At 39.9% G+C, this 26,791-nt stretch overlaps 3 protein-coding genes across 4 annotated transcripts in view; 2 read left to right on the top strand and 1 right to left on the bottom strand.

The window, feature by feature from the left end:
- CHRM5 (cholinergic receptor muscarinic 5) overlaps positions 1–26,791 on the bottom strand; it is a 111,371-nt gene that overhangs the window by 16,840 nt on the left and 67,740 nt on the right. The window contains exon 2 of one of the 2 annotated variants that reach the window (XM_058293856.1): positions 6,443–6,541. The exons of the other annotated variant lie outside the window; for it this stretch is intronic. The gene's annotated coding sequence lies outside the window, so the exon portion shown is untranslated. The remainder of the gene's footprint in view (positions 1–6,442; positions 6,542–26,791) is intronic. 2 annotated transcript variants of the gene reach the window in all.
- On the top strand, positions 6,503–15,235 carry LOC139437756 (zinc finger protein 892-like). Its single transcript, XM_071212394.1, is given in 5 exon segments — positions 6,503–6,562; positions 13,388–13,817; positions 13,820–13,858; positions 13,861–14,523; positions 14,526–15,235. Coding segments are annotated over 5 exon segments (1,902 nt in total).
- Positions 25,998–26,791, top strand: part of AVEN (apoptosis and caspase activation inhibitor) — a 197,402-nt gene continuing 196,608 nt past the window's right edge. Inside the window, exon 1 of the mRNA XM_071212397.1 lies at positions 25,998–26,052. Coding sequence (XP_071068498.1) covers positions 25,998–26,052 — 55 coding nt within the window. The remainder of the gene's footprint in view (positions 26,053–26,791) is intronic.

Consider the following 26,791-nt stretch of genomic DNA (forward strand, 5'->3'; position numbering starts at 1 on the left):
CTCAAACTTTTCCAAAGAATTCAAGAGGAGGGAACACTTCCTAATTCATTCTTTGAGGCAAGCCTTACTCTGATACCAAAGCCTACTAAAGATATCACAAGAAAAGAAAATTACAGACCAATTTCCCTTAATAATATAGATGCAAAAATTCTTGGGGATGGATGAGCCTCAAGCAGCTGAGCACATGCTTCCCACATGGGAGTTCCCAGGTTTGGTCCCTGGTGCCTCCTAAAAAAAACCCAAAACAAACAAAAACAAGCAAAAATACTAACTCAGGGGAGCTGATGTGACTCAGTGATTGAGAGACGACTTCCCACATACAAAGTTCAGGATTCAATCCCCAGCCCCTGGTACCTCAAAAAACAAGCAAACAAACTTCTGAGCTGTCTGCCCTGCCATAACGTCTGGGTATCTCTTAGGAGCTCCACTATTTGAGGTAGGATCTACTTTGGCAGTCAATGAGATCCTGCTGAGACATGCATAAGCATAACCTCTGGAATGACCTCCTGACTCACTTTGAAGTCTTTTAGCCATATAAACTCATTTGTCTTTACCTTATACCCCTATTGGTCAAGGTCTTTTTTCCAGTTGCATTGCTAGTTGGTGCTTGGTAGTAATCCTTTGGTACCAGGGCATCTCATCCCCGGGAGTCATGCCCATGCTGAGGGGAAGGTAATGCATTTATATGTTGAGTTTGGGTTAAAGAGAGGTCACATTTGAGCAAAAGGGATGCTCTCAGGAGGTAACTGGGGGCAATGGAATTGTACTAAATGATCTTGCAATGATGATACAAGCCATGTTAAATTTCACCAAAACTTATAAAAGTGTATGGTCCAAAATGTAAACCATAATGTAAATCAGTGACCATGGTTAGTAACAATGTTGCAATATTTGTACATCAATTGTAACAAATGTATCATCTACATGTAAAATATTATTAATAGGGGAAAGGGGAAAAGGGGAGAGGATGCTGAGTGTATAGGAATCCCCTATATTCTGTACATCACTTTTTTGTAAACTAAAACTTCTTTGAAGACAAAATGAAAAAAATAAGACACTGGGGAAATAAGCAAAGAAAATGTCACTGTATATACAAGACAACAGATCTTACAGTCACAAAAGACAAAATGTCAAAAAAATTTTTGAAAAATATTTTTTCATTATTTTTTATTCTAAATTTAAAAATTTTTTGTATTTTATTTCTTTTTTGTTTATTTTTTAAAGATGTATTTTATTTATTTCTCCCCACTCCCTTGTTGTTTTTCACTTGCTGTGTCTGTTTGTCTTCCCTGTTCCTTTAGGAGGCACTCTGGAGAACTCTGATGTGGGAGGGAGGTGCCTAATTGCTTGAGTCACCTCTGCTCCTTGCTTTGGTGTGTCTCTCATTATGCTTTGTCCTGCCTGCATCTCTTGTTGTGTCATATTGTTGCATCAGCTCACCGTGCCTGCCCATCACATCAGTTCACTGTCTTCTTTAGGAGGCCCTGGGAACCTCTGCTCCCTGCTCTATTGTGTCTCTTGTTGGTTTTTTTCTTCTTGTATCTCTTGTTTCAGTTTGCTGTGCCTGCCTGTTGCAATAGTTCACTGTCTTCTTTAGGAGGTACCAGGATCCGAACCAGGGACCTCCCATGTGGTAGCCCAGGGGCCTGAGCCACATCTGCTCCCCTATTTCTTATTTTTAAAACTATAATTATTATTTCATTTTCTTATTAATTATATTTGGTTATTTTGTTGGCTTCATTTTTGAAGTAGTTTTGGATCACAGACGGGTTACAACTATGACAGGGGCGGATCATTTGTGTGGGGTGTCAGTGATGGGGGATACATGGGAGGAGATTCACCTGGGGCATATCTATAAGGCATATAAATGTGTTTAAGTATTCATGGGGCATTGTCATGGTGACTGGAGCTCTACACAATAACCCTAAGAATATCTAATTCCCGTCCTGGGGAGCTCTGCCACATTCTCTAATGGAATAGAAAGAATCCCCTGAGTTGAGAGCCAGTGACTAGTGAAAGAGGATGAGTCTTTGATGGGCCCTTGATATTGATTACTGTACTTAGGAACCTTTACTTTTGACATTGAAACTTAGCCTAGTATTATAAGGTGCCTATATAGGTTTTTGAACGATCATATTTTCTTATTTTTCTACTCTTTAACCAATTATAATTGATATATATACACATGCATATATAAATTCTGAGATATTTGAATAGTTTAGGGTCCATTTACTATAGTTTTAATGAATTGTAGTTTGGGAGCTTAAAGTGTTATGAATTAAACAAACAAACAAAACAACCACTCAGAATACTAGGAATAGAAGGGAACTTTCTCAGTATGATGAAGGTCATATTTAGTGGTGAAAGACTTAAAACTTTCCCCAAAAGATCAGGACAAAGACAAAGATGTCTGTCTTCACCACTCTTGTTCAATATTGTACTAGAAGTTCTTGACAGAGAAATTAGTCAAGAAAAAGAAATACATGGCATCCAAATTTAAAAGGAAGAAGTAAAACTATCTATTCTAGATGACATGTTCTTATATATAGAAAACCCAAAAGAATCCATAAAAATCCTATTAGAGCTAATAAATGAATTCAACAAAGTGGCAGGATATATGACCAACACCCAAAAAACAATTGTGTTCCTATATACTAGCATTGAACAATCTGAAGAGAAAATTAGGAGCACAATTCCATTTACAACAGTATGTAAAGCAGTTTTAAAAATATAGGAATAGATTTAACTAAGGATACAAAAAACTTGTATATTGAAAACTACCAAACACTGCTGAAAGAAAGTAAAGAATTAAATAAATGGCAAAACATCCTATATTCATGAACTGGAAGAATTAGCATTATTAATATATCAATATTACCCAAAGCAATAAACAAATCTAATGCAACCCTCATGAAAAATCTAGCAGCCTTTTCTCTTCTTTTGCAGAAGTTGAAAAACTTATCCTTAAATTTATGTGGAACTGCAAGAGGTCCAAATAGCCAGAACACTTTTGAAAAAGAGGATTGGAGGACTTGCACTTCCCAATTTCAAATTGTATTACAAAGTAACATAATGAAAACTGTAGAACTGGTACAAAGATAGACAAATAGATATATGGAACAGAATTGAAAGTCCACAATTGATTTTTGTTGTTGTTCGTTTTTTTTCTACACTTTTTAAAAATTAAAGTTAATACATCATGAAGAACGTTACATTAAAAAACATAAGAGGTTCCCATATAACCCACTCCCCACGCCCCACTCCCATCATTTTTGTAAATCCTAATTTTTGGAAGATATATACATCACAAAAAATGTTACATTAAAAAACATAAGGGAAGCAGACTTGGCTCAACTGATAGAGTGTCCGTCTACCACATAGGAGGTCTGGGGTTCAAACCCAGGGCCTCCTGGCCTGTGTAGTGAGCTGGCCCATGCTCAGCACTGATGAGCACAAGGAGTGCCATGCCATGCAGGGGAGTCCCCCACATAGGGGAGCCCCATGTGCAAGGAGTGTGCCCTGCAAGGAGAGCTGCCCTACACAAAAAAAGTGAGTGGTGCCGCACACACGGAGAGCTGATGCAGCAAGATGACGCAACAAAAAAGAGATGCAGTTTCCCAGTGCCATCGGATAACGCAAGCAGACACAGAAGAACACACAGTGAATGGACACAGAAAGCAGACAACTGGAGGAAGGGGAAATAAATAAAGAAAGAAAGAAAGAAATCTTTAAAAAAAACAAAACATAAGTGGTACCTGGGGTTGTATCTACTTCGGCTATCTCTGGGGTCCTGCTGAGGTGTGTGTAAGCGCAACTCCTCTGATGACCTCCCAAATTTCTTTTGGAAACTCATAGCGATATAAACTCATTTGTTCTTCCCATTTCCCCCTTTTATTCAAGGTCAAAAAGCAGTTTTTAACACTTGATCCTACATGTACGCTGAGATATTCTGCTGGTCTGAGTTGACCCTTTTATTCAAGGTCTCTTTCTAGTTGCATCACCAGTTAGTGATTGGTAGTAATCCCTCAGCACCAGGGAAGCTCATCCCTGGGAGTCATCTCCCACACTGGGGGGAAGGTAATGCATTTACATGCTGAGTTCGGCTTAGAAAGTGGCCACATTTGAGCAACTGGAGGCTCTCAGGAGCTAACTCTTAGGCACCCTGCAGCTCTAGGCCTAGTTCATGTTTCAGGCACACAGGCTCATAAGCATAGTCATCAGAATCAAGAGTTCATTATTGGACCATCCTTCCTTGTTGTCTTTGCCATTGCACTTGGGGGCACAATTGATTTTTGACAACAGTGCTGAGTTCATGCAGTGAAGAAAGAATATTTTCTGCAATAAGTGGTGATGGGAAAAATGGATATCTACATGTAAAATATAAAAACTAATGTAAAAATCCATGATAAACAAAATATCACAATTTAAAATAAAAATTATCAGTATGACTGTTATTTCCCTTTGTGCCAAATTTCAGTATGGCTCTGCATGGCACTGCTGGGACTGCTTGTTCCCAAATGCTTTTCTTGGTGGTCTGGTGGTTTGGAACTGTGTACCCCAGAAAAACATGTTCTTAAGCTTAATTTATTCCTGTGGGTGAGAGCCCAATGTAGGTAGGATCTTTTGAAGAGGTTACTTCAGTTAAGGTATGGCCCAACTCGTTCAGGATGGGTCTTAATCCTATTCCTTTATAGGCAGAATGAAATTCACAGAGAGAAAAAGCCACAGAAAGCAAGAAAGACAGAATTTAAAAGAGTAGAGGCCAGAAGAGGCTTCCATGTATATTGCCATTTGACAGAGGAGACAAGGGCCAAGGATCACCAACGCCAGCCCAGAATGCCGGTCTTTGGGAAGAAAGCATCGCCTTGACTATGCCTCAATTTGGACTTTCTCCTAGACTCAAAACCATGAGCTAAGAAATTCCATGGTTCAAGCTAATGCATGGTATTTGCTTGAGCAGCCAAAGAACTAACAGTGGGAGAGGTGGTAATATGCTTCTTGTGGCCCTACAGAAGGCCCTCGTTCTCAGAGCATTCCAGATCCTTCATGGGCATGCCATCAAGATATGGACCTTACCTTTCATGTAACTGAACAGACACCATTAGGTCATGTGTGTTGGGCCCAGAACCCAGAACTCTTGAGTAGGAAGTGGGAGGCATGGGTGATGTCATATTGGTTTTTTTTTTAAATGAAAAGAAAAAAACATGTGGCAATGTTAGATTAGGCATCAGGAAGAAATTCAGCACAATGAAGGAATGTGTGAGTAAGGGAGATTTTTTTTTTACTTGCCTTTTTATTCTGAATACATACTTTAAAGTAAGGTATATCTTTTTTGACTGGTAGAGTAGAAATACTGCCCAAAGGTGATATAAAAGACTTCTCAATGCCTCCATAGCAATAATACCTGGAGCAGAATTTTAAAGCAACATATTTATTAGAATATCTTCTGTGTTCACCACTGTGCTAGATGTTGTGGGGGCATATAAAAGAGATAGAAAATAGTCCTTGAACTAAAGTAGTTCATCTTTTACAATTCTAGGAAAAGAAGACATAAGAATAAAGTTGAGTCTTCGGGTGAAATTTATGTAATAGGCATATTACTGAAGACATCAAATGCTTGTATTGTAGGACAGGAAAACAGGTAGGACTGCTTTACATGAAGGCATAAACTGGAGCCATTCAATGTGTGCACTGTGCCCCATCAGTCCTTAGGGTTAGCAGCAGCATTGGCTTGTTGTCCCAGAGTACTGCACAGATATTACCATATTATAAGTGTGATGTGACAAGAGAAATTTTGGGAAGTACAGCCACAAACTGAGTTATGTGAGAATCTGGAAGTCTAGAGCACTTTACTTTATTTTCCAGCTCTCCTGATAGATTTAGGACAAGGATCATCTATTCATCTTTGAATTCCCAAGGATTAGTCAAGGATAACATGTTCAGGAAGCAATAACAAGAAAACATTTCAGGGAAGATGAAGTGATTAAACTCTATCAATATAAGGCTGATAAATCATGTAAGATTAGGATTGAAACCTGTCTATTGGATTTAGTTACGATGATTGATTGTAGGTAAACTTGATAAGTCATTTTAGTGAAGTAGTGGGTATCGAAGCCTTATGGAGTGGATTAAGGAGTAAACGGGAGGAGAAGAATTAGAAATAACACTACAGATAACTTGAGCTTTGCATTAAAAGGGAGTAGATAAATGGGATAGAAAAATGAATTAGGATGTGTGGCCAAAACAAATTTTTTTTAAAAAGAAGGGCAAAAATATAGCATTTCTGTATGTTAATCTGAATGATCCTTTAGAGGGTGAAAACTGATGTGTAGAAGAGAGTAGGGCCAGTAGCTGGAGGGATGTTCCCATGTAGGCAAGCAGGGATGGGACCTGGTATAGTAGTGGGGGACTTAGCCTTGGACTGAAGCAGAGAGTCCCTTACCAGTAACAGGATGGAAGGCAGTGTATAGGTAGATCCTTAGGTGGACTGGGAGTTGTAGTGATGGCAGTGGTGGAAATTGTCGTCTGGTTGCTTCCATTTCTACGTGAAACAGAAAGCAAGGTCAGCAGCTGTGAGTGAGATTGAAGGAGAGAGAAGTTATCAAGTCCTGAATTCTAGTATTTTAGGAGTTTGCTCCATTCATTTTCTGGAGGTCTCTTACCCTAACCACAGTCCTTGAAGTCAAAGCATTATCATGACCTGACATGCTGTTTACAGTCTTTCATCTTCACCAGAATAAATGTGTGTATTCTGGGCCAAAAGAGTAGCATCTACCAAAATCCCTACCTTTGTAGCCTGTATTCTTCAATAGTGGATGCAGCTGTTGAAAAACATGTAAATAAAAGGACATCTTTTTGAGAAACCTTATTAGCGTTTCCCAGTTTGCACTGTTCATACACTAAGCACCAGAAGTCAGCTAAACTACAGAAACTCTGCATTCCTATGAGGAGAAGGAGAATCAGAAGGATGCAATTGTTTCACAAAAATTGCATTTCGAAGGGGACAGTACATTTTTTTAATCCTATTATAACATCTACTTTTCATCAAACACTGAAAGCCTGTAATATCCAAGGTCTTGGACTAGGAATTATGGTGTTGTGTTGACTGAAGACTTGACTATTATCTTGAGATAGTGATTCTCAAACTTAAACATGCATCAGCATCATCTGGTAGGTTTGTTAGAAGAGAGATTGCTGGGACCCGCTAACAGAGTTTCTGATTCGGGAGATCTGGGGTGAGGCCTGAGAATTTGCATTTCTAACAAGTTCCCAGGTAATGCCAATTCTGCTAGTCCAGGGACCAATTTTAAGAACCATTGCCTTAAGGAATTGGCTTCCTTTTATCCTGTAGTAAATTAGGTCATATATATTTAAAAATATGCAAAAAGTATAGTTTATTTTCTTAAGGAGCTACATATATATACAATTCTATACTTTGATATCTCATAAATTCTCATGAATATTACTCAAGGGAAAACTGAATTTTTTATTCATGCAAAGGCATACATTTACAATTAGGACTATTTAAATATAAGCAACACCAGAAAATCCTCCTTTTCTTTGTTATTTATGAAACGAAATGGTCTCTGGATTTCTTGCAAGGCAGGAGCTACTTGTGTGGTATTTGCATCCTTGGTAACAGACTTTTTTTTCGTGTGGATCAGAGCCACATGAGTAAAGCATATTCAACATCCTGGGTAAAAATACTTCAGCAGGTGGTATCCTCCAATTAAGAAGTGTTAGCAAGGGACCTCAGAATCCTCCATACTCTAAACAATCCTGGTTGAATGGAATAAGTGCAAATTAATAGATGGGGTTGGGTGGGTAATACAGTGGACTTCTGATGACATCTGCAGCAGAGATTTAAGAACACATGTATGTGTTCTGCAGTCAGACTGTCTGGGTTTGAATCTCAGTCCTGTTACTTAAGAGCTTGAGGAGATTATTTGACTTCTTTGGATTCAGTTTCTTCACTGTAAAATAAGAATATAGTATGTACTCCATTGGAATATAATGATGATTAAATTAGTATGTGTAAAGTGCTTAGAATATTGCCAGGCACAAAATAAATGTTAAATAATTGTTAGCTATCCACAAAGATGAACTGCAAAACAATCATAATAATACCTTTCTGTAGTGTTATTGTCTTAAATCAGTGCCTGTAAGTCAAAGTATCAAGCATAGTGAATGTGTCCCAATGTAATTTGCTTAATCTGAAAGCCACTTATCTTTTCAGGCTCCTAATTTTGGAGATTTTTGGGGGGCATAGTTAGATCAATTTGTGCAGTCCTCAACCAGGGCTGATTTTGCCCATCAGAGGACATGTGGCAGTGTCTGGAGTAATTTTTGGTTGTGACAACCAAGAGGAGGAGGGTTACTACCAGCATTTAGTAGTGAAGGCCAGGGATGCTCCTAAACATTTTGCAAGACACAAGACAGCTTCCCACATCAAAAAAAAATATCCAGCCCAAATTTGTCAAGGTTGAGAAATCCTAACTTGGGCTAATGTCTGGTAAAAGATTAAGATATGGATCTTGATCTTGATGAAAGCCAAACTCCCCCCATTCCCCTCAAAAAAGCCCTAGTTGGCAGTATTTGGCCACTTCTGTGGTGTAAATAATCTTACTAAAGCCCATTTAAAAGTACCACTTGATGTCAACAAATCACAGCATTGGGAAGAGGTGTTAAAAATCTCTCGAGCCAGTACAAGGTGGCTCTAGCAAACCACTGCAAATCTCATAAAATCTAGGTTCAGAATAGGTTTTGGTAGCAAAGAGGAAGAGAAGATGGGTATAGTGGAAGATGGGTATGGTGGTTTGAAGCTGTATGGACCCCAGAAAAGTATGTTCTTAAAATTAATCTATTCCTGTGAGTGTGGACCCATTACAAGTAGGATCTTATGGTGAGTGGTGAGTGGGATCTTAACTTAAGGTATGACCCACCTCATTCAGGGTGGGTCTTAATCCTCTTACTGGAGTCCTTTATAAGAAAATGAAATCTAGACAAAGAAAGAGAAAACCAGGGAAGCAAGAAGCTGGAAGCAATGAAACCTGGATGAGAAGGGAGAGATCAGCCGAGGCCGTGATGTGCCTTGCCATGTGACAGAGGAATCCAGGATCACCAGCAACCAGACTTCAGAAGAAGGTATCATCTTGATGATGCCTAGATTTGGACATTTTAACAGCCTCAGAACTGTAAGTCTGTAAGCAAATAAATTCCCATTGTAAAAGCCAGTGCATTTCATGGTGTCTACTTTGAGCAGCTTTGCAAACTAGAACAACGTTTACTGTTTCACTTCCCTTTACTTTGAAAATGAGTGAATCTCTTATTTGTGGACCATGTTGACCCTAGTTCACTGGAGTGGAAACTAAGAAGCCTTACCTCATGTTAGGTTTCCAGCTTTCACACATTATGTTGGGCTTTAGCAATACTCGGAGAGAAGTTTAGATTTCACCTTGTCATGTGTTTTAGTTTTTTAGGTGCTAAAACAAGTGCCGTACACTGGGATGGCTTTAACTGTGGGAATTTATTGGCTCATGGTTTTGAGGCTGGAAGTCCAAAATCAAGTCATCATGAGGGCGATGCTTTCTCCCTGAAGACTGTGGCATTCTGTAGCTGACAGCCTGCAATCCTTTAAGATGCTTGACTTTTCCATCACATGGCACTGGATATGGTACCTCTTATTTTGCTTCTGGGTTCCTGTTGACTTGCAGCTTCTGGTTGATCCCCTACCTTCTCTTTCTGTGGCCTTCTCTATAAGGCCTCCAGTAACAAGTAAAGAACCATCCTGGGGAGCAGATTTGGCTCAACGGATAGAGTGTCCACCTACCACATGGGAGGTCCAAGGTTCAAACCCAAGGCCTCCTGACCCATGTGATGAGCTGGCCCATGTGCAGGGCTGATGTGTCCAAGGAGTGCCATGTCATGCAGGAGGTCCCCCGCATAGGGGAGCCCCACACACAAGGAGTGTGCCGTGTAAGGAGAGCCACCCAGCATGAAGAAAGTGCAGCCTGCTCAGGGTGGCACTACGCACATGGAGAGCTGATGCATCAAGATGATGCAACAAAAAGATACAGATTTCCAGTACCACTGACAAGAATACAAATGGACATGGAAGAACACACAGTGAATGGACACAGAGAGCAGACAACTGGGGGGTGCAGGAAAGGGGAACTAAATAAATAAAAAATAAATCTTAAAAAAAAAAAAGAACCATCCTGATTCAGATGCACCATACCCTAACCCAAGAAACCTCATCCAAAGGGCCTATTTACACAGGAATGTATTAAGATTAAGAACATATGTTGCTGGAGTACATAACTCCAAGCCACCATGCCTCCTATTTTGGTGTCTCATTAGTTGAGCTATAAAAATATTCTTGATAAAGCCAGTGTAAACAATTTGAACATGCAATTCACAACTTATTGCTTTATGGGAGATAAATATAAAATTTTTCAGAGCTGGTCTGATAATATTTTCTTATTTTTCTTGGTTTACATTTGACTGGTCTGTGTCTTTCTATAATACTTTTACCCAGTACTTTTTTTTTTTTTTTTACTGCTTTGCACCAATTTATGTAAGTCCTTGTTTCACTTGCCAAGTCCAATCTACCACTGTTTCAAATCTTATTAAAAATGTTCTTTAGCCCATGCTTCATTCCTATGAGTTTATATGGGAAGGACTTAATTCTACTTTTATTTTTAAAAAATAAAGACCCATATCTTTATACATAAATAATTACAAATATATAATTTCTATTCTAGTAACATAGAACCAGTTCAAATATACAATTCAGTGGTGTCAATCACATTCACAATACTGTCATCACTATCCATTACCGAAATCTTTCCATGACTCCAAACAGAAATTCTGTACCAATGAAACATTAACTCTCCATTCCCTATCCCCTCCCCAGCCCCAGTAATGAGTATCCTAGTTTCTATGAATTTGCTTATTCTAATTATTTCATATCAGTGAAATCATACAATATTTGTCCTTTTGTGTCTGGCTTATTTTTCTCAACATGATGTCTTCAAGGTTCATCCTTATTTTCTCATGTATCAGACCTTCATTCCCTTTTTTGGCTGAATAATATTTCATTGTTTGTATATACATTTAATTTATCCATTGATCTGTTGTGGACACTTGGGTTGCTTCCATCTTTTGGGAATTGTGAATAATGCTACTATGAATATCAGTGTGCACATATCTGTTTGAGTCCCTGCTTTCAATTCTTTTGGGCATATACCTAGAAATGGGATTGCCAGATCATATGGTAATTCTATACAAAACATTTTGAAGAACTGGCATGCTGTTTTCCATGTCAGCAGCACCATTTTATATTTCTACCAACAATGAACAAGTTCCTAGTTCCCCAAATCCTCTCCAACTCTTGTTCATTTTCAATTTTTTGAATAGTAGACATTTGAATGGTTGTGAAATTGTATCTCAATGTGTTTTTTAAAAAAGATTTATTTTATTTATTCCCACCCCCCATTGTTTGAACTCACTGTCTGCTCTCTGTGTCTGTTTGTGTTCTTGTCTTCTTTTTTTCAGGAGGCACCAGGAACCAAACCCAGGACCTCCCATGTGGAAGGGAGGCACCCAATCACTTGAGCCAACTCTGCTCCCTGCTTGTTGTATCTCTCCTGAATCTGTCATTGCAACATTGTTCAGGTCAATTCCAAGGCCTGAAAATGTCCCCATATTACACCATTGATGTGCATATATCTGTTCGTGTCCTTGCTTTCAATTCTTCTGGGTATATACCCAGCAGTGAAATTGCTGGGTCATATGACTGATCAATGTTTTTTTGAGGAAGCACCAAACTGTCCTCCACAAGGGCTCGACCAGTCACCATTCTACATTCCCATTAGCAGTGGATGAGGGTTCCCATTTCTCCACATCCTCTCAACACTTGTAGTCCTCTGTTTTTTAATGGCTGCCAGTCTAATGGGTGTATGGTGGTGTATTAGTCAGGGTTCTCCAAGGAAATAGAGTCAAAAAGAGATATCTGTCAATAGTATGTGATTTTATAAGAGTCGTTCATGCAGCCAGGGGATGCACAAGTCCAGATTCTGCAGGCAGGCTGCAACCAGGGCCTACTGATGCAAGAATATTTTACAGTATTGCTATTAACTATAGTCCACAGGTTACATTAATTGTATTTTTCCCATGCTTCTCCACATTCTTACCACCTTGCAGTAGTGATGTAGATTTGTTCTAGTTCATAGGATATTCTTGTATTTGTATTATTAACCACATTTATCATCCATCTCTGGAGTCACTGTTATTCAGTACCTAAATTATTCTCTAGCTTTCTTTCAATTGACATTTTATATCCCTAGACTACCCTGTTTAAGCCACAATCCCATTAATAAACCAGCTGTGTTAGTTCTACTCACTATAATGTGTTACTATCAGCTCTATACATTTCCACACATTTACAGTCCAGTTAATTAAAACTTCTACATACATTAAGTACCAGTACACTTTCTCAGCCCTCCTCTTATCTTGTAATAACCTATACTTTAGGTTTTCACTCCATTTATTTATTCTTCATATTTAGTTCATATTAGTGACACTATGCAATATTTGTCTTTTTGTGTCTGGCTTATTTCACTTAGCCTAATGTCTTCAAGGTTCATCTATGTTATCATATGTGTCCCAATTTCATTTCTTCTTACAGCTGCATAGTATTCCATTTTATTTATATACTATATTTTGTTTAAACATTCATCAGTTTATGGATACTTGGGTCATTTCCATCTTTTGAATATTGTGAATAATGCTGCTATGAACATTAGTATGAAAAGGTTTGCATCACAGTTTTCAGTTCTTCTGGATATAGTCCCAGTGGAGGAATTGCTGGATCATATGGACATTCTATATTTAGTTTCCTGAGGAACTGCCAGTCTTCGGTAGAGGCTGCACCATTTTACATTCCCACCAACAGTGAAGCAGTGTTCCTATTTCTCACATTTTCTCCAGGACTTATTGCTTTCTATTTTTTCAATAATGGCCATTCTATCCAGTATAAAATCCTATCTCATTGTCATTTTGATTTGTGTTTCCCTAATAGCTACTGATATCGAACATTTTTCATGTGCTTTTTGGCCATTTGTATTTCCTCTTTGGAGAAATGTCTAAGTCTTTTGCCCATTTTTAAATTGGATTGCTTGCTCTTTTATTGTTGAATTTTATGGTCTCTTTATTTAGAATGGAAATCAAACCCTTATCGGATATGTGATTACCAAATTTTTTCTCCCTTTGAGTGGGCTGCCTTTTCACCTTCTTGTTGAAGTCCTCTGAATCACAAAAGTGTTTGAGGAGGTCCCATCTATCCATGTTTTCTTTCATTGCTAGTGCTTTCGATGTATGATTTAAGAATCTACCACCGGGAGCATGGGGGAGTCGGAGTCCTGCAGCGGACAGGGCGCTCGGCCCGGCTGCTTGGCGGCTTTCCCCGCCTGCCCCGCCCCGCAAGGGGCGCCAGGGACAAGGCCGAGGGCGCCAAGCGCGTCCTGAGGCTGGGCGGCCGGCACGAGGGCGCGAGCGCAGCCCCTGGGGCGCTGGGGCACCGCGGGGCCGCGCGCCCGGTCCTGGGGCCTGGGCTGGCCCGGCTGCGGCCCCGGAGCCCTCCGCCCCACGCGCCGGAGGAGGAGGCGCCAAGGAGCCCGCGGGCAGCGGGCCACCGCCTGAGGACTGAGACCTTCCCCTTGCTGGAAACCCAAACCAGGATGTCCTGACCACAGTACTGCGGAGCTCTGGGCCCCAGGAATCATTGGTGATCAGGGATATGACTGAGGCGCTCACCGGTAGGGGCAGCTGAACCCTCCTCAGGGAGATCTGCCCGAGAAGCTAGGAATCTGGTCTTGCTGGGGCTTCCGATTTCCAAGCCTGATGTAATATCTCAGTTGGAACAAGGAGAGGAGCTGGAGAGAGAAGACCTAAAAGCAACCAGTCCAGACTGGGAGACAAGTCTAGAAAGTAAGGCGCTAACTCAAAAGCAAGACATTTCTGAAGAGGAATCAGCTCCTAGGGTGTTTATAGAAAGATTTCCAAAGGAAGATTCCAGGGACTGCAAAGATTCCTTAGAAAGTCAGCAGGAAAATCATGAGAAACATTTAATACAAGTGGTCATCTCACAGAAGAGGTCTTCTGGGGAGAGAGGTTACCAGTGTGATGAATTTGGAAGAAATTTTAGTCGAAGGTCATTACTTTTTCAGCACCAAGAGAGACTAAATAATTGTGATTCACTTGAAAATAATTTAAAACAAAATTCAGATCTAATTAGGCATGAGAGAATTTACGTAGGAAAGAAACCTTGGAAGTGTAACCAGTGTGGGAAAGCATTCAGTTACTACTCAGTTTTTATCTTGCACCAGAGAATTTACACAGGAGAAAAACCTTATGAATATAATGAGTGGGGTAAAGCTTTTAGCCAGAGCATACATCTTACTCTACATCAGAGGGTTCATACTGGAAAGAAACCCTACGAGTGTCATGAATGTGGGAAAGCCTTCACCACCGCTCAGCCCTTATTCGGCATCATATAATTCATACTGGAGAGAAGCCCTATGAATGCAACCAATGTGGGAAGGCCTTTAACCAGAGCTCATACCACACTCAACATCAGCGAATTCATACTGGTGAGAAACCTTATGAATGTAACGAATGTGGGAAGGCCTTCAGCCAAAGCACGTTTCTTACCCAGCATCAGGTCATTCACACGGGAGAGAAACCTTATAAATGTAACGTGTGTGGGAAGGCCTTTAGTGGTTGCTCAGGCCTCATTCAGCACCAGAGGACTCACACTGGAGAGAGGCCTTACGAATGTAATGAATGTGGGAAAGCCTTTTGTTACTGTTCAGCCCTGATTCAGCACCAGAGAACTCACACTGGCGAGAAGCCCTATAAATGCATTGACTGTGCCAAAGCCTTCAGTGACCGCTCAGCCCTTATTTGTCATCCAAGAACACACATTGGAGAGAAACCTTACAAGTGCAAGGATTGTGGAAAAGCTTTCGACCAGAGCTCATCTCTTACAAAACATCAGAAAACTCATACTGGAGAAAAACCCTATAAGTGCAAAGAATGTGGGAAAGCCTTCAGCCAGAGTTCATCCATTTCTCAACATCAGAAAACTCATGCTGGAGGGAGAACCAAGAAATATGGGAAAGCATTTAGTGAGCATGCAGCCTTTGGCCAACAAAAGAGAATTCATACTGGATAAAGACCAAGTAAATGTAGTACAATCAGAACATATTTATTAAACATTTACTGTAACTATATATTAACTGGGACATCATTATTGGTATGGGACATAGCTTGCTTAGAATGTGAAAGGGGTTTTTACATTTTTTGAAATGTCCTAATGGAGTGCATATTGAATTTCCTTGGGGCAAAAGGAAAATTATTTCCAACACACTTATGTGTATGTAAGCTGCCAAATCTTTGAGAGAGAAATAGCGTGTGGTGGAAAGAGGACATCTTGAACCTCATAATACTACAGAGATAAAGTTTTAAAGAGATAAGGGGTTCTTTTAGGTGTACTGCAGAGGTAGAAATAAGAGATTGAGAGTTCACAGTTTGTCCAGTGTTGGGAGCGGTGATGGAAGGGAAATTGTCTTTTAGTCTTTAAGTATAAGAGTACAAGGGACGTAGATGGAAAGCTTAGTGAAAAAGAGTGGGGAGAATGAACCCACAAAATATTGATTGTCATAACTACACTGAGTACGCACTACCAAGAAAAATATTAGTTGAACATGTTACTGGGAAGAGTTGGTCAATCACAAAGTTGCCACGTAGGCAGCTTTACCTCAAAGCCAAGTTGGTCCACTTCTCTACTTTTTGTCTTTTGGATCTTGCTTAAGAATCTCATTTAACTCCAAGGGTCAAGACCTAAAGCCTAGAAAGGGAGAATATAGAAGGAACCTTTTAATGTTTTAAATCGTTTTAAGCTATCCAGTTCACTTTTGAAGGTGCTAATTTATAATTACCTCAGCTGAATGAAGTTTATACTATAGAATTGTTCATATCACAATGGAATTTAGTTGTAGACCTGAACTGACACTGCATATTAGATTGTGAAAAACTTGAAAAGACTGAAATACTTGCCTTTCACCGTTTTACTCTTGGGGAGAGGCAGATGACATCTTTGCTTATATATATGTATATATATTTATTGAAATCTTGATTATTACTGAAAACTTTTTGAGTGCAGTGTTTTTAGTTTTCAGAAGTTTTACTTTGACATGAATTGCTTTGAGTTTACTCTGGAGTTTGCTCAACTCCTTGAATCTATAAGTTTATGTCTCTTGCCAGGTTTGGGAAATTTTCAGCCATCAGGTCTTTGAATATCTTTTCAGTGCTCTGCCCCCACCCCCATCCCCTCCACTTCTTCCCTCACTCCAGTGATGCAAATGTTAGATCTTTGGTCATAGTCCCATAGGCTCCAAAGGCTTCATTCATTATTTTCCCAGCTTGCTTTCTTTCTGTTGTTCAGGTTGTATATTTCCTATTGGGTCTATCTTCACGTTCATGGATTCTTCTTTCTGTACCCTCCACTCTGCTGTTGGACCTATCATTAGGTTTTGATTTATTGTGTAAATCAATATTTTATTTCCCTAACTGTATTTTTCAGCTCCATTTGATTCTTTACATCATTTCTTTACTGAGGCTTTCTGTTTCTTTGCTGAGACTCTTATTTTTTTCATTTGTGGGAAGTGTGTTTGTAATTGTTCATGGAGGCATTTTTATAATAGTGCTTTCCTTTCCTGGATGTTGACAAAGCAAGTAATATGCAATGGGTTGGCTTAAACAGTGGGAATTTATTGGCTCACAGGTTTGAGGCCAGGACAAGTTCAAAATCAAGGTATCATCAAGATAGTGTTTTCCCCCATAGTGTGGTGTTCGGGGGCTGCTGGTGATCCTTGGTCTTTGGCTTTTCTGTTCCGTGGCAGTGCACTCAGCGACCTCCCCTGACTTCTCTTCCAGGCTCCATTGACTTTCAGCTTCTGCCTGCCACCTCTGGCTTCTTCGTGACCTTCCCCGCAGGGCTTTCAGAAATAGGATTAAGACCTGTTTCAGGTGAGCCATACCTTACCTGAAATAATTTCACCAAAAAGTCCTATTTACAAGAGAGCACACCCACAGGAATGGGTTAAATTAAGAACGTTTCTCTGGGTACCAGCTCCAAACCAGCACAAGTGACTGCTTTAAAGTCCCTGTCAGGTAATTCTAGCACCTGTAATCTCAGTGTTGGCATCTGGATTATTTTCTCATTCAAATTGAGGTTTCCCTGATTCTTGGTATAAGTAATTTTTGATTGAAACATGGATGTTTTGGGTATTATAAGACTCTGGATCTATTGACATCTTCTGTTGCAGCAGGCCTCCTCTGACACTGCTCTGGCAGGGTGGGGTGATGGCACCACCTTGTTACTTTCAGTTGGCAATATAAGTTCAGGTTTGCTCTCGGGCCTGTATTGGCATCTGGGCTGGGAAGGAGGATTCCTTGATACTGAGCAGGGGTGTCTCGTTCCTGCTCCCCAAGTGGCCTCCACTGACAGGGGAGTGGTCTCATTGCTGCTGGGCAGTGGTGGAAGTCCTGACTCTTCTCTAGGCCTCCACTGATATCACAGCTTTGGGGGGGGGGGGCTGTATTTTGTCATCTCTTGGGGTTGGAAGCCCAGTCCCCTTGTGCTCTAACCTGAAACTGTGAGTGGGGGTTGGTTAGAGGGGGAATTTTGTTACTGCCTGATGGATGAAAAGCCTGACTGCCCATTTACCTTCTCTGATACCACCCCAGTGGGGAGGGGGCTAGCAGCCCCCTTAAGCCTGGTGAGGAGTCTTTGTGGTGGGGAGGGGCTGCTGTGTTTTCTGCAGTCTTTGCCTAGAGCGGCAATTGTCTAAACATTCTGTGCCTCGCTAGGCTGCCCCTTTCCTGGTCTTTCCGTTGGAGATAGCAGGCATGCCTTGGACCTTTCCTGGCCTGTCGTTATTGGTATTCCTGTGTTGCTGGCTTTTCCAGCATGACCTCAGAAGGCCCAAGGAACCCACGTTCCAAAGTCTCGAGCTGGACTGCCTTCTCCCCCACCTTTCTGAGACTTATGTTTGTTTTATACATTATGTCCCGAATTTTTAGCTGTACTTAGTGGGAGAGTAGTGAAAAAGTATTTCCTCTTTTTCACAACGTCCTTGCATTTGACACCAGAAGGGCACATTGGGGTGAGTCAGTTGTAGCCCAGAGGTTTGTGGCATGATAGGTCATCTGTAACCAGTTAGTGCTGAGTATAAAGAGCTGTGTCCACTGGTTCCCAAAGATAAGCTGCTGGGTTGGCAGGTGGAAAGCGCCAAGCTGTGGGCTTCATAAAACTTTGAGAGAACCAGCATTTTAAGTTGAGAAAACATCAGTATTTAGTTGTAGATTACAAATGTGCAAATGGAAGACAGATATGACTGAGAATAAGGTTAAAATAGTTTCTTTGTATCTCTGTTTCAAGAGTGTGTGAGAACCCTGGAGAACTGGATTGAGAATTTTGTTTGATTCAGTGTGTATTGTCTATGTGAATATCTTCATTAATTTTTTAAATTTGAGAAGTGAATTTACTAAACAATCAGCATAACGTACAGGATTCCCATACATCACTCCACCACTCACACCTTGCATTGTTGTGGAACATTTATTACAAATGTGGATTTCTTTATCTTAATTTGATATATGACACATGATACCATAGAGAACTAACAAAATAAAAATGAAAATAATTGGGATTTAGAACAAGTCACTTTGTCCTTTTAAGTCTGTTTCCTCATTTATATATTTTAAAAATATAACTACTTGAGAGGGATTAGAATTAGATAGATAATGGATGCAACAGTGATTTGTAAGCTGTCGAGTGCTGTATAATATTAGGTACGGTTGACATATCACTTATAGGAATTGTCCATCATGTGTGTCTTATGATGGTGTAGCCTAATAAAAATGACTTTGATTAAAAAAAAAAAAAAAGAATCTACCACCTACCACCAGGTCTTGAAGATGTTTCCCTACATTTTCTTCTAGGAGCTTTACGGTTGTAGATTTTATAGTTAGGACTTTGATCCATTTTGAGTTAATTTCTGTATATGGTGTGAGATAGTGGTCCTCTTTCTTTCTTCTGGATATGGATATGTAGTTCTCCCAGCACCATTTGTGAAATAGTCTGTTCTGTCCCAAATGGTTGGGTTTGACTGGCTTGTCAAAAATCACTTGACCATAGTTGTGAGGGTCTGTTTCTGAACCACAAGTTTAGTTCCATTGATCTATGGTCTATCTTTATACCAGTACTATGCTTTTACCAGTGTAGATAGGTAATAAGATTTAAATTCCAGAAATGAAATTCCTCTACTTCACTCTTCCTTTTGAAGATGTTTCTGGCTTTTTGGGGCCCCTTACCCTTCCAAATAAAGTTGATAATGATGTTTTCTATTTCTTTAAAATTGCTAGTGGAATTTATTGGGGTTGCATTGAATTTGTAAATCAGTTTGGGTAGAATTGACACCTTAATGATATTTAGTCTTCCAATCCATGAACATGAAATGTTCTTCCATTTATTCAGGTCTTTCACAATTTCTTTTAGCAATGAATTGTTGTTTTCTGAATACAAGTGCTTTACATCCTTGGTTTATTCCTAAATATTTGATTTTTTCAGTTGCTATTGTAAATGGATTTTTTCGCCCTGACTTTGTCCTCAGATTGCACATTACTAGTGTATAGAAGTACTACTTATTTTTGCATATTAATCTTGTATTCCTCCAATCTGCTGAAATTGCTTATTAGCTCTAACAGTTTTGTTGTAGATTTTTCAGGACTTTCTAGGTATAGGATCATATCACTTGCAAATAGTGAAAATTTTACTTCTTCCTTTCTGATTTGGATGCCTTTTCTTTCTTTTTCTTGCCTGATTGCTCTGGCTAGACCCTCTAGCACTATATTGAACAAGTGTGATGACAGTGGTCATCGTTGTCTTGTTCCCAATCTCAATGGGAAAGCATTCATTCTTTCATCATTGAGTACACTGTTAGCTGTGGGTTTTTCATATACGGTCTTAATCATGTTGAGGATGTTTTCCTTCAATTCCTATCTTTTGCAGTATTTTTATCAAGAAAGGATGCTATATTTTGACAAACGCCTTTACTGTATCAATTGATATTACCATGTGATTTTTCTTTTTAAATTTTTAAATGTGGTTTATTAGCTGATTTTCTTGCATTGAACCACCCTTGCATTCTGGTATAAAACCCACTTGATCATGATAATAATTATTTTAATGTGTTGTCGGATTTGATTAGCAAGTATTTTTTTAAGGATTTTTGCATCAGTATTCATTAGGGAAATGGGCCTGTAATTTTCTTTTCTCATAATATTGTTATGTGGCTTTGGTATTTGGGTGATATTGGCTTTATAGAATGAGTTTGATAGTGTTCCTTCTTGTTCAATTTTTTGGAAGAGTTTGAATAAGATCAGTATTAAATCTTTGAATGCTTGGTAGAACTCACTTGTGAAAAATCTGGTCCTGGGCTTTTCATTTTGGGGAGTTGTTTGATGACTATTTCAGTCTCTTGTGATTGGTTTGTTGAGGTCTTCTGTATCTTTTAGGGTCAGTGTAAGTTGTTCGTATGTTCCTAGGAATTTTTCCATTTCCTCTACATTGTCTAGTTTTTTGGCATACAGTTGTTCATAGCATCCTCTTATGATCTTTTTTATTTCCATGGAGTCAGTAGTAATGTCCCTGTTTCCTTTTTTTTGGGGGGGGGGGGTACCAAGGATTGAACTCAGGACTTCATACATGGGAGGTAGGCACTCAACCACTGAGAAACGTCCACTCCCTTTTTTATTTTACTTATCTGCATCTTCTTTTTTTCTTTGTCACTCTAGCTAAGGGATTGTCAATTTCGTTAACCTTCTCAAAGAACCAACTTTTGGTTTTGTTAATTCTCTCTATTCTTTTTTCATTTTCTAGATCATTTATTTCTGCTCTGATCTTTGTTATTTCATTCCTTCTACTTGCTTTAGGATTAGTTTGCTGTTCTTTTTCTAGTTCTTCCAGCTGTGCCATTAGGTCACTGATTTTAGCTCTTTCTTCTTTTTTTAATGTAAGCATTAGGGACTATAAATTTCTCTCTCAGCACTGCTTTTCCTGCATCCCATAATTTCTGAAATGTTGTGTTCTCATTTTCATCATCTTGTGATATTTATAGCTTTCTTTCACAATTTCTTCTTTTACCCACTGATTTAAGAGTCTGTTGTTTAACCTCCATATATTTGTGAATTTTACCTTTTTCTGTCTATTGTTGATTTTCAGTTTTATTCCATATGATCAGAGAAAAGTGCTTTGTATAATTTTGATCTTGCTGAATTTATTGATATCTGCTTCATGACCCAACATTTGGTCTATCCTGGAGAAAGATCTATGAGCACTAGAGAAGAAAGTATATCCTGCTGTTTTGGGGAGCAATGTTCTATATATGCCTATTAGGTTTATTCCATTTATCATATTATTCACAGTTTCTGTTTCTTCTTTTTTTTTTTTTTAAAGATTTATTTATTTATTTAATTTCCCCCCCTCCCCTGGTTGTCTGTTCTTGGTGTCTATTTGCTGCGTCTTGTTTCTTTGTCCGCTTCTGTTGTGGTCAGCGGCATGGAAAGTGTGGGCGGCGCCATTCCTGGACAGGCTGCTCTTTCTTTTCACGCTGGGCGGCTTTCCTCATGGGTGCACTCCTTGCGCATGGGGCTCCCGCACGCGGGGGACACCCTTGCGTGGCAAGGCACTCCTTGCGCGGATCAGCACTCCTTGCACGGATCAGCACTGTGCATGGCCAGCTCCACACGGGTCAAGGAGGCCCGGGGTTTGAACCGCGGACCTCCCATATGGTAGACGGACGCCCTAACCACTGGGCCAAAGTCCGTTTCCCTCTGTTTCTTTATTGACCCTCTGCCCAGATGTTCTATCCAATGCTGAGAAGAATATATTGAAATCTCCAACTATAATTGTAGAGACATCTATTTTTCCCGTCAGTTTTGCCAATGTTTTCCTTATGTAATTTGGGGCATCCTGGTTTGGTGCATATACACTGATGGTTGTTATTTCTTCCTGGTGAATTGCCCCTTTTATTAATAATGTCCATTCTTGTCTCAATAACAGTTTTTTTTTAAAAGTCTATTTCATCTGATATAAGTATAGCTATTCTAACTTTGTTTGTTTGGTTTGGTTTGGTTATTGCATGCATGGAAGATCTTTTTCCAGCCTTTCATTTTCAATCTACTAGTATCCTTGGGTCTAAGGTGCATCTCTTGTAATAGTTTATAGATAACTCATAATTTCTTATCCATTACACCAATCCGTGACTTTTGATTGGGGCGTTTAATCCATTAACATTCAACATTTTTACTGTACAGGCAGTTATTACTTCAACCATTTTGACTTTTGGGTTTTATCTGTCATACTTTATTTTTATCATTCTTTTGAGATTTTTGGTTGTTATTGATATAATTTCAGACTTACAGAAAAGTTGCAAGAACAGTACAAAGAAACGTATGTATCTTTTATTCAGAGTCCCTAAATGCTAAAGTTTTACATTTTCTTGATCTCTCTCTGCTTATATAATTTCCCCTGATCTATATGACAGTAAGCCTTTCCTTTTATTTAAAGGCAAGCTGCTTCATGTACCTTAGCAGCTGGTCAATTCCAACTCCTTTGTACTAGTAACCTTTGTAGCATGCCATCATGGTTAGTAGGAATTATCAGGTTCAGTTCCCTCTTCCTTCATACTTAGTATTATATCCTTCTACTGCATGGTTCTTGCAAGAATTCCTATGGGATGGCTTAGCAGGAAAATGAGAATTTGGACCAAGAGATGATATTTCTGATGATAAAATTTGTAAAAGATAAAAAGCCAGGAGGAACATATCAAAGTGAATCCTCATAGAACCCTGAGATGTCCATCAGGAATTCCCAACAGGAACTGCTTCATGTTAGCCATTATGTTAGCAACTGTTTCTTATATTTAAAGGCACTGCTTTTCTAAACTAAAGGGTTAAAATTTGGATTTGTAAATTGGGTATTATAAAAGGAATCACCTCATCCTGTGGTGTAGAACAGGGATTTTTAAAAAAGTTTTTTCTTTCCCCCATCGCTGTCTGCTCCCTGTTGTATGCTCTCTGTATCTGCTCATCTTCTTTTTTAGGAGGTACCAGAAACTGAACCCAGGACCTCCCTTGTGGGAGGGAGATGCCTAATCACTTGAGCCACATCTGCTCCCTGCTTGTTGTGTCTCTCATTGTTTCATTTTGTCTCCTCGTTCCATCAGCTTGCTGTCTTGCTCATCTTCTTTATGAGGCAATTGGGGGGGGAAGTGGATTTGGCTCAATGGATAGAGCATCTGCCTACCACATGGGAGGTCCAGGGTTCAAACCCAGGGCCTAGTGATCCGTGTGATGAGCTGGTTCACATGCAGTACTGATGTGCACAAGGAGTGTCATGCCATGCAGTGGTGTCCCCCGTGTAGGGGAGACCCAAACACAAGGAGTGTGCCCTGTAAGGAGAGTCACCCAGTGCAAACAAAGTGCAGCCTGCCCAGGAATGGCACCGCACACATGGAGAGCTGACACAGCAAGATGATGCAGCAAAAAGAGACACAGATTCCCAGTGCCACTGACAAGAATGCAAGACGACACAGAAGAACCCATAATGAATGGACACAGAGAGCAGACAACTGGGGGTGGGGGTGGGGGGGGGAGGGAAAGGGAGAGAAATGAAAAATAAATCTTAAAAAAAAAAAGAGGCAATGGGAAAGGAATCTGTGAACTCTCATGTGGTAGGCAGGTTCCCAACTGCTTGAGCCACATCAGCTTCCCTAGTACAATGATTTTTAAAGTGTGGTCCCTGCAACTACAGTAATGGCATCACCTAGGAACTTGGTGGAAATGTAAATTCTGGGGCCATCCAGGTTTATTGAATTAGAGGGAATAGAGTTTCTTTTCTATTCCAGTTTCTTCTGATTGATGCATGTTAAATTTGAGAACCACTGGTCTAGAAAGAGCTTGAATTTTAAGACTAAAGGCCATGGGTTCAAGACTAGAACTGGTTATGTTTCAGAAGCTGTTCCTCATCTATTAGATAAGGATGTTGAACCTGAAGACCATTAAGACCTCTTCCAGTTCTAAGAGTCTGTGGTTAGATTCTTTCACAAATTCTATAACTCTGCTCATTCCAGCACATATTTCTAAATACCTGCATTTTTTACTGATCTTAATAAGGAGTATACTCACTCAGAGAATGAGACAGTCATGGGAAACCACCTTCTGGCAGGGAGGTCTATTTATGTTTATAAACTACTGCCCTTTTGTGGAGATACCTCTCAGTAAGACTGTGATCAAGCAAAATTTGTTTTTATAGACACCAATTTCCTAGTTCTGAGTGAGGGAAGCGATCTTGTCAAAATACTAACATTTCTAATGATGAGTAAGTGGTATAGCATTATTTATTTTTATTCATGGAGAGAACAAATGATAATTCTCTTATTATGAGCCTAATCATCACAAACAAAACCACTCAGCTCATGAAATCTGTACCAAACCATGACCATTCTTGGCCAAAAGGGGGATGGGGTCCAGGTTGTCCAGTATCTGTCTATGTTTCCTGTAAGTTCCTTGATGATGTGAAGGAAAAAGGATCAACCTCTTGTTCCTATTCTCATTCTCTAGGGGTGAGGCTATTCATTTTGAGAGTTTAACATGGGGATGAATAACTTAATCCTGAGTGCCACTAACAGTCTTAATTTTATACAGACCAGGGCACAAAAGGGAGAAAAATAGGGCATGGAGGAATAAAAAACAGGAAAGCCTGGGAAGGAGTAGAGGAAAAAGAGGAAAAAAAAAAAAAGCAGATGTACTGTGAGAAATAATAGCATCTACTGACAAAAATGTTTAGACAATGAAGTAACAGAAAATAGAGAATATTTGAATAATTCTGTTATCTTGAACACCTCCCTTGATACTCCTTCCCCTGTCCCCATATTCCCCTCTCATACTTACTGGCATCATAACTTTGTCACTCAAGCTAAAAAATCTTGGCATCATTCCCAGTTCTTTCTGACTCCCTGACCGTCTGTCCCACTTAAAATTGGACAATAAGTCCTATCAATTCTCCCATCTCATATACATTCCACCCTCTTTTTCCTTGGCTCTCACTTTAATTCAGGCTCTAATTATCTGTATCCTGGGTTATGACAGTGGTTTCCTGATGGCTCTGCTTAGCATTCTAATTCTCCTCCACCAAAAGTTTCTTGTCACAATAGTTAAGATTATTAACTCTGAAGCCAGACTGCCTGGGTTTGAATCACTCCATTACTTACCATGTGATCTTGATAAAGTTACTTAACATATCTGTGTCTTAGATTTTAGGATTGCTGTGAGATTTAAATGAAGTGATACATGGGAAGTACTTAGAAGAATGGTACATAATGAGTCCAGGTGTTAGTATATTTATGATGATCTCTCCAGCTTACAGTCCCTTAGTGGTTCACTGCATGGAAAACTCCTCCTCTTCCATTTATCAACCAAACTCCTGCTTAACCATCAGGCCTTGCTTTGGGGGTCTTTTTCTCATAAAGCCTTAGGAACCCATTTAAGCTGAGCCTAACTTTTCTTCCTGTGAGCCTTCACCTAGAACCTCTCTCTACACTCTGTAAACACTTCAATGAAATCAACTGTTCAAGGACTATCTCCTCCTGTGGGCCATGAGCTACTTGAGAGCAGGGAGTGTCCTTTTTTTTTTTTTTTCTATCTCCAAGACCTAGCCCAATCTGAATAATATGTGATATAGGAAAGGGCCAGAAAGGACTGGGGAGAAAGAAAACAGTTGTTTTTCTAGACTGATGCTGGTGGGCATTTTAGCCCTAGGTTTTATTATTTTAATGTAGTTTCTGTAATACAAAGTTTAAAATGACTCCATGCACCTGTACAACCAGCACCCTCCCTTCCTTCCAGTTAAAAGAATGGACTGGAGTGAGACTGAGTTAGTCTCTAAATGAGTCACTTTTGGCAATTGTTTAAATTCTCGAGGGCTGTTCCCTCATCTGTGAAATAAGGATACACAAGGACTGTTATGAGAAATAAATGCTTATGTGCTTAACATGTGTGAGATACAGTAGTCATTCCTATGAAAATCCTCATGAGGACCTCCGCCTCTTATCCATCTATCAATTCTGCACTGCTCTCTAGACTCTTAGAGCTGCACTTCACACCTCTCACCTGAGCAGCCCACCCCTTCCACTTCATCCATACCTCCTCCAGAGACCCCACTAAACTTAACACTTTAAAATGATACAGGGGAAACGGACTTTGGCCCAGTGGTTAGGGCGTCCGTCTACCATATGGGAGGTCCGTGGTTCAAACCCCGGGCCTCCTTGACCCGTGTGGAGCTGGCCATGCGCAGTGCTGATGCGCGCAAGGAGTGCCGTGCCACGCAAGGGTGTCCCCCGCGTGGGGGAGCCCCACGCGCAAGGAGTGCGCCCGTGAGGAAAGCCGCCCAGCGTGAAAAGAGAGAGCAGCCTGCCCAGGAATGGCGCTGCCCACACTTCCCGTGCCGCTGACGACAACAGAAGCAAAGAAACAAGACGCAGCAAATAGACACCAAGAACAGACAACAAGGGGAGGGGGGGAAATTAAATAAATAAATAAATCTTTAAAAAAAAAATAAAATAAAATGATACATATCCATATTTGGAAAATTAGAGCTATAGCC

This window comes from Dasypus novemcinctus, chromosome 3 (genome assembly GCF_030445035.2).
Source record: "Dasypus novemcinctus isolate mDasNov1 chromosome 3, mDasNov1.1.hap2, whole genome shotgun sequence".
In the NCBI taxonomy this organism is placed as follows: domain Eukaryota; kingdom Metazoa; phylum Chordata; class Mammalia; order Cingulata; family Dasypodidae; genus Dasypus; species Dasypus novemcinctus.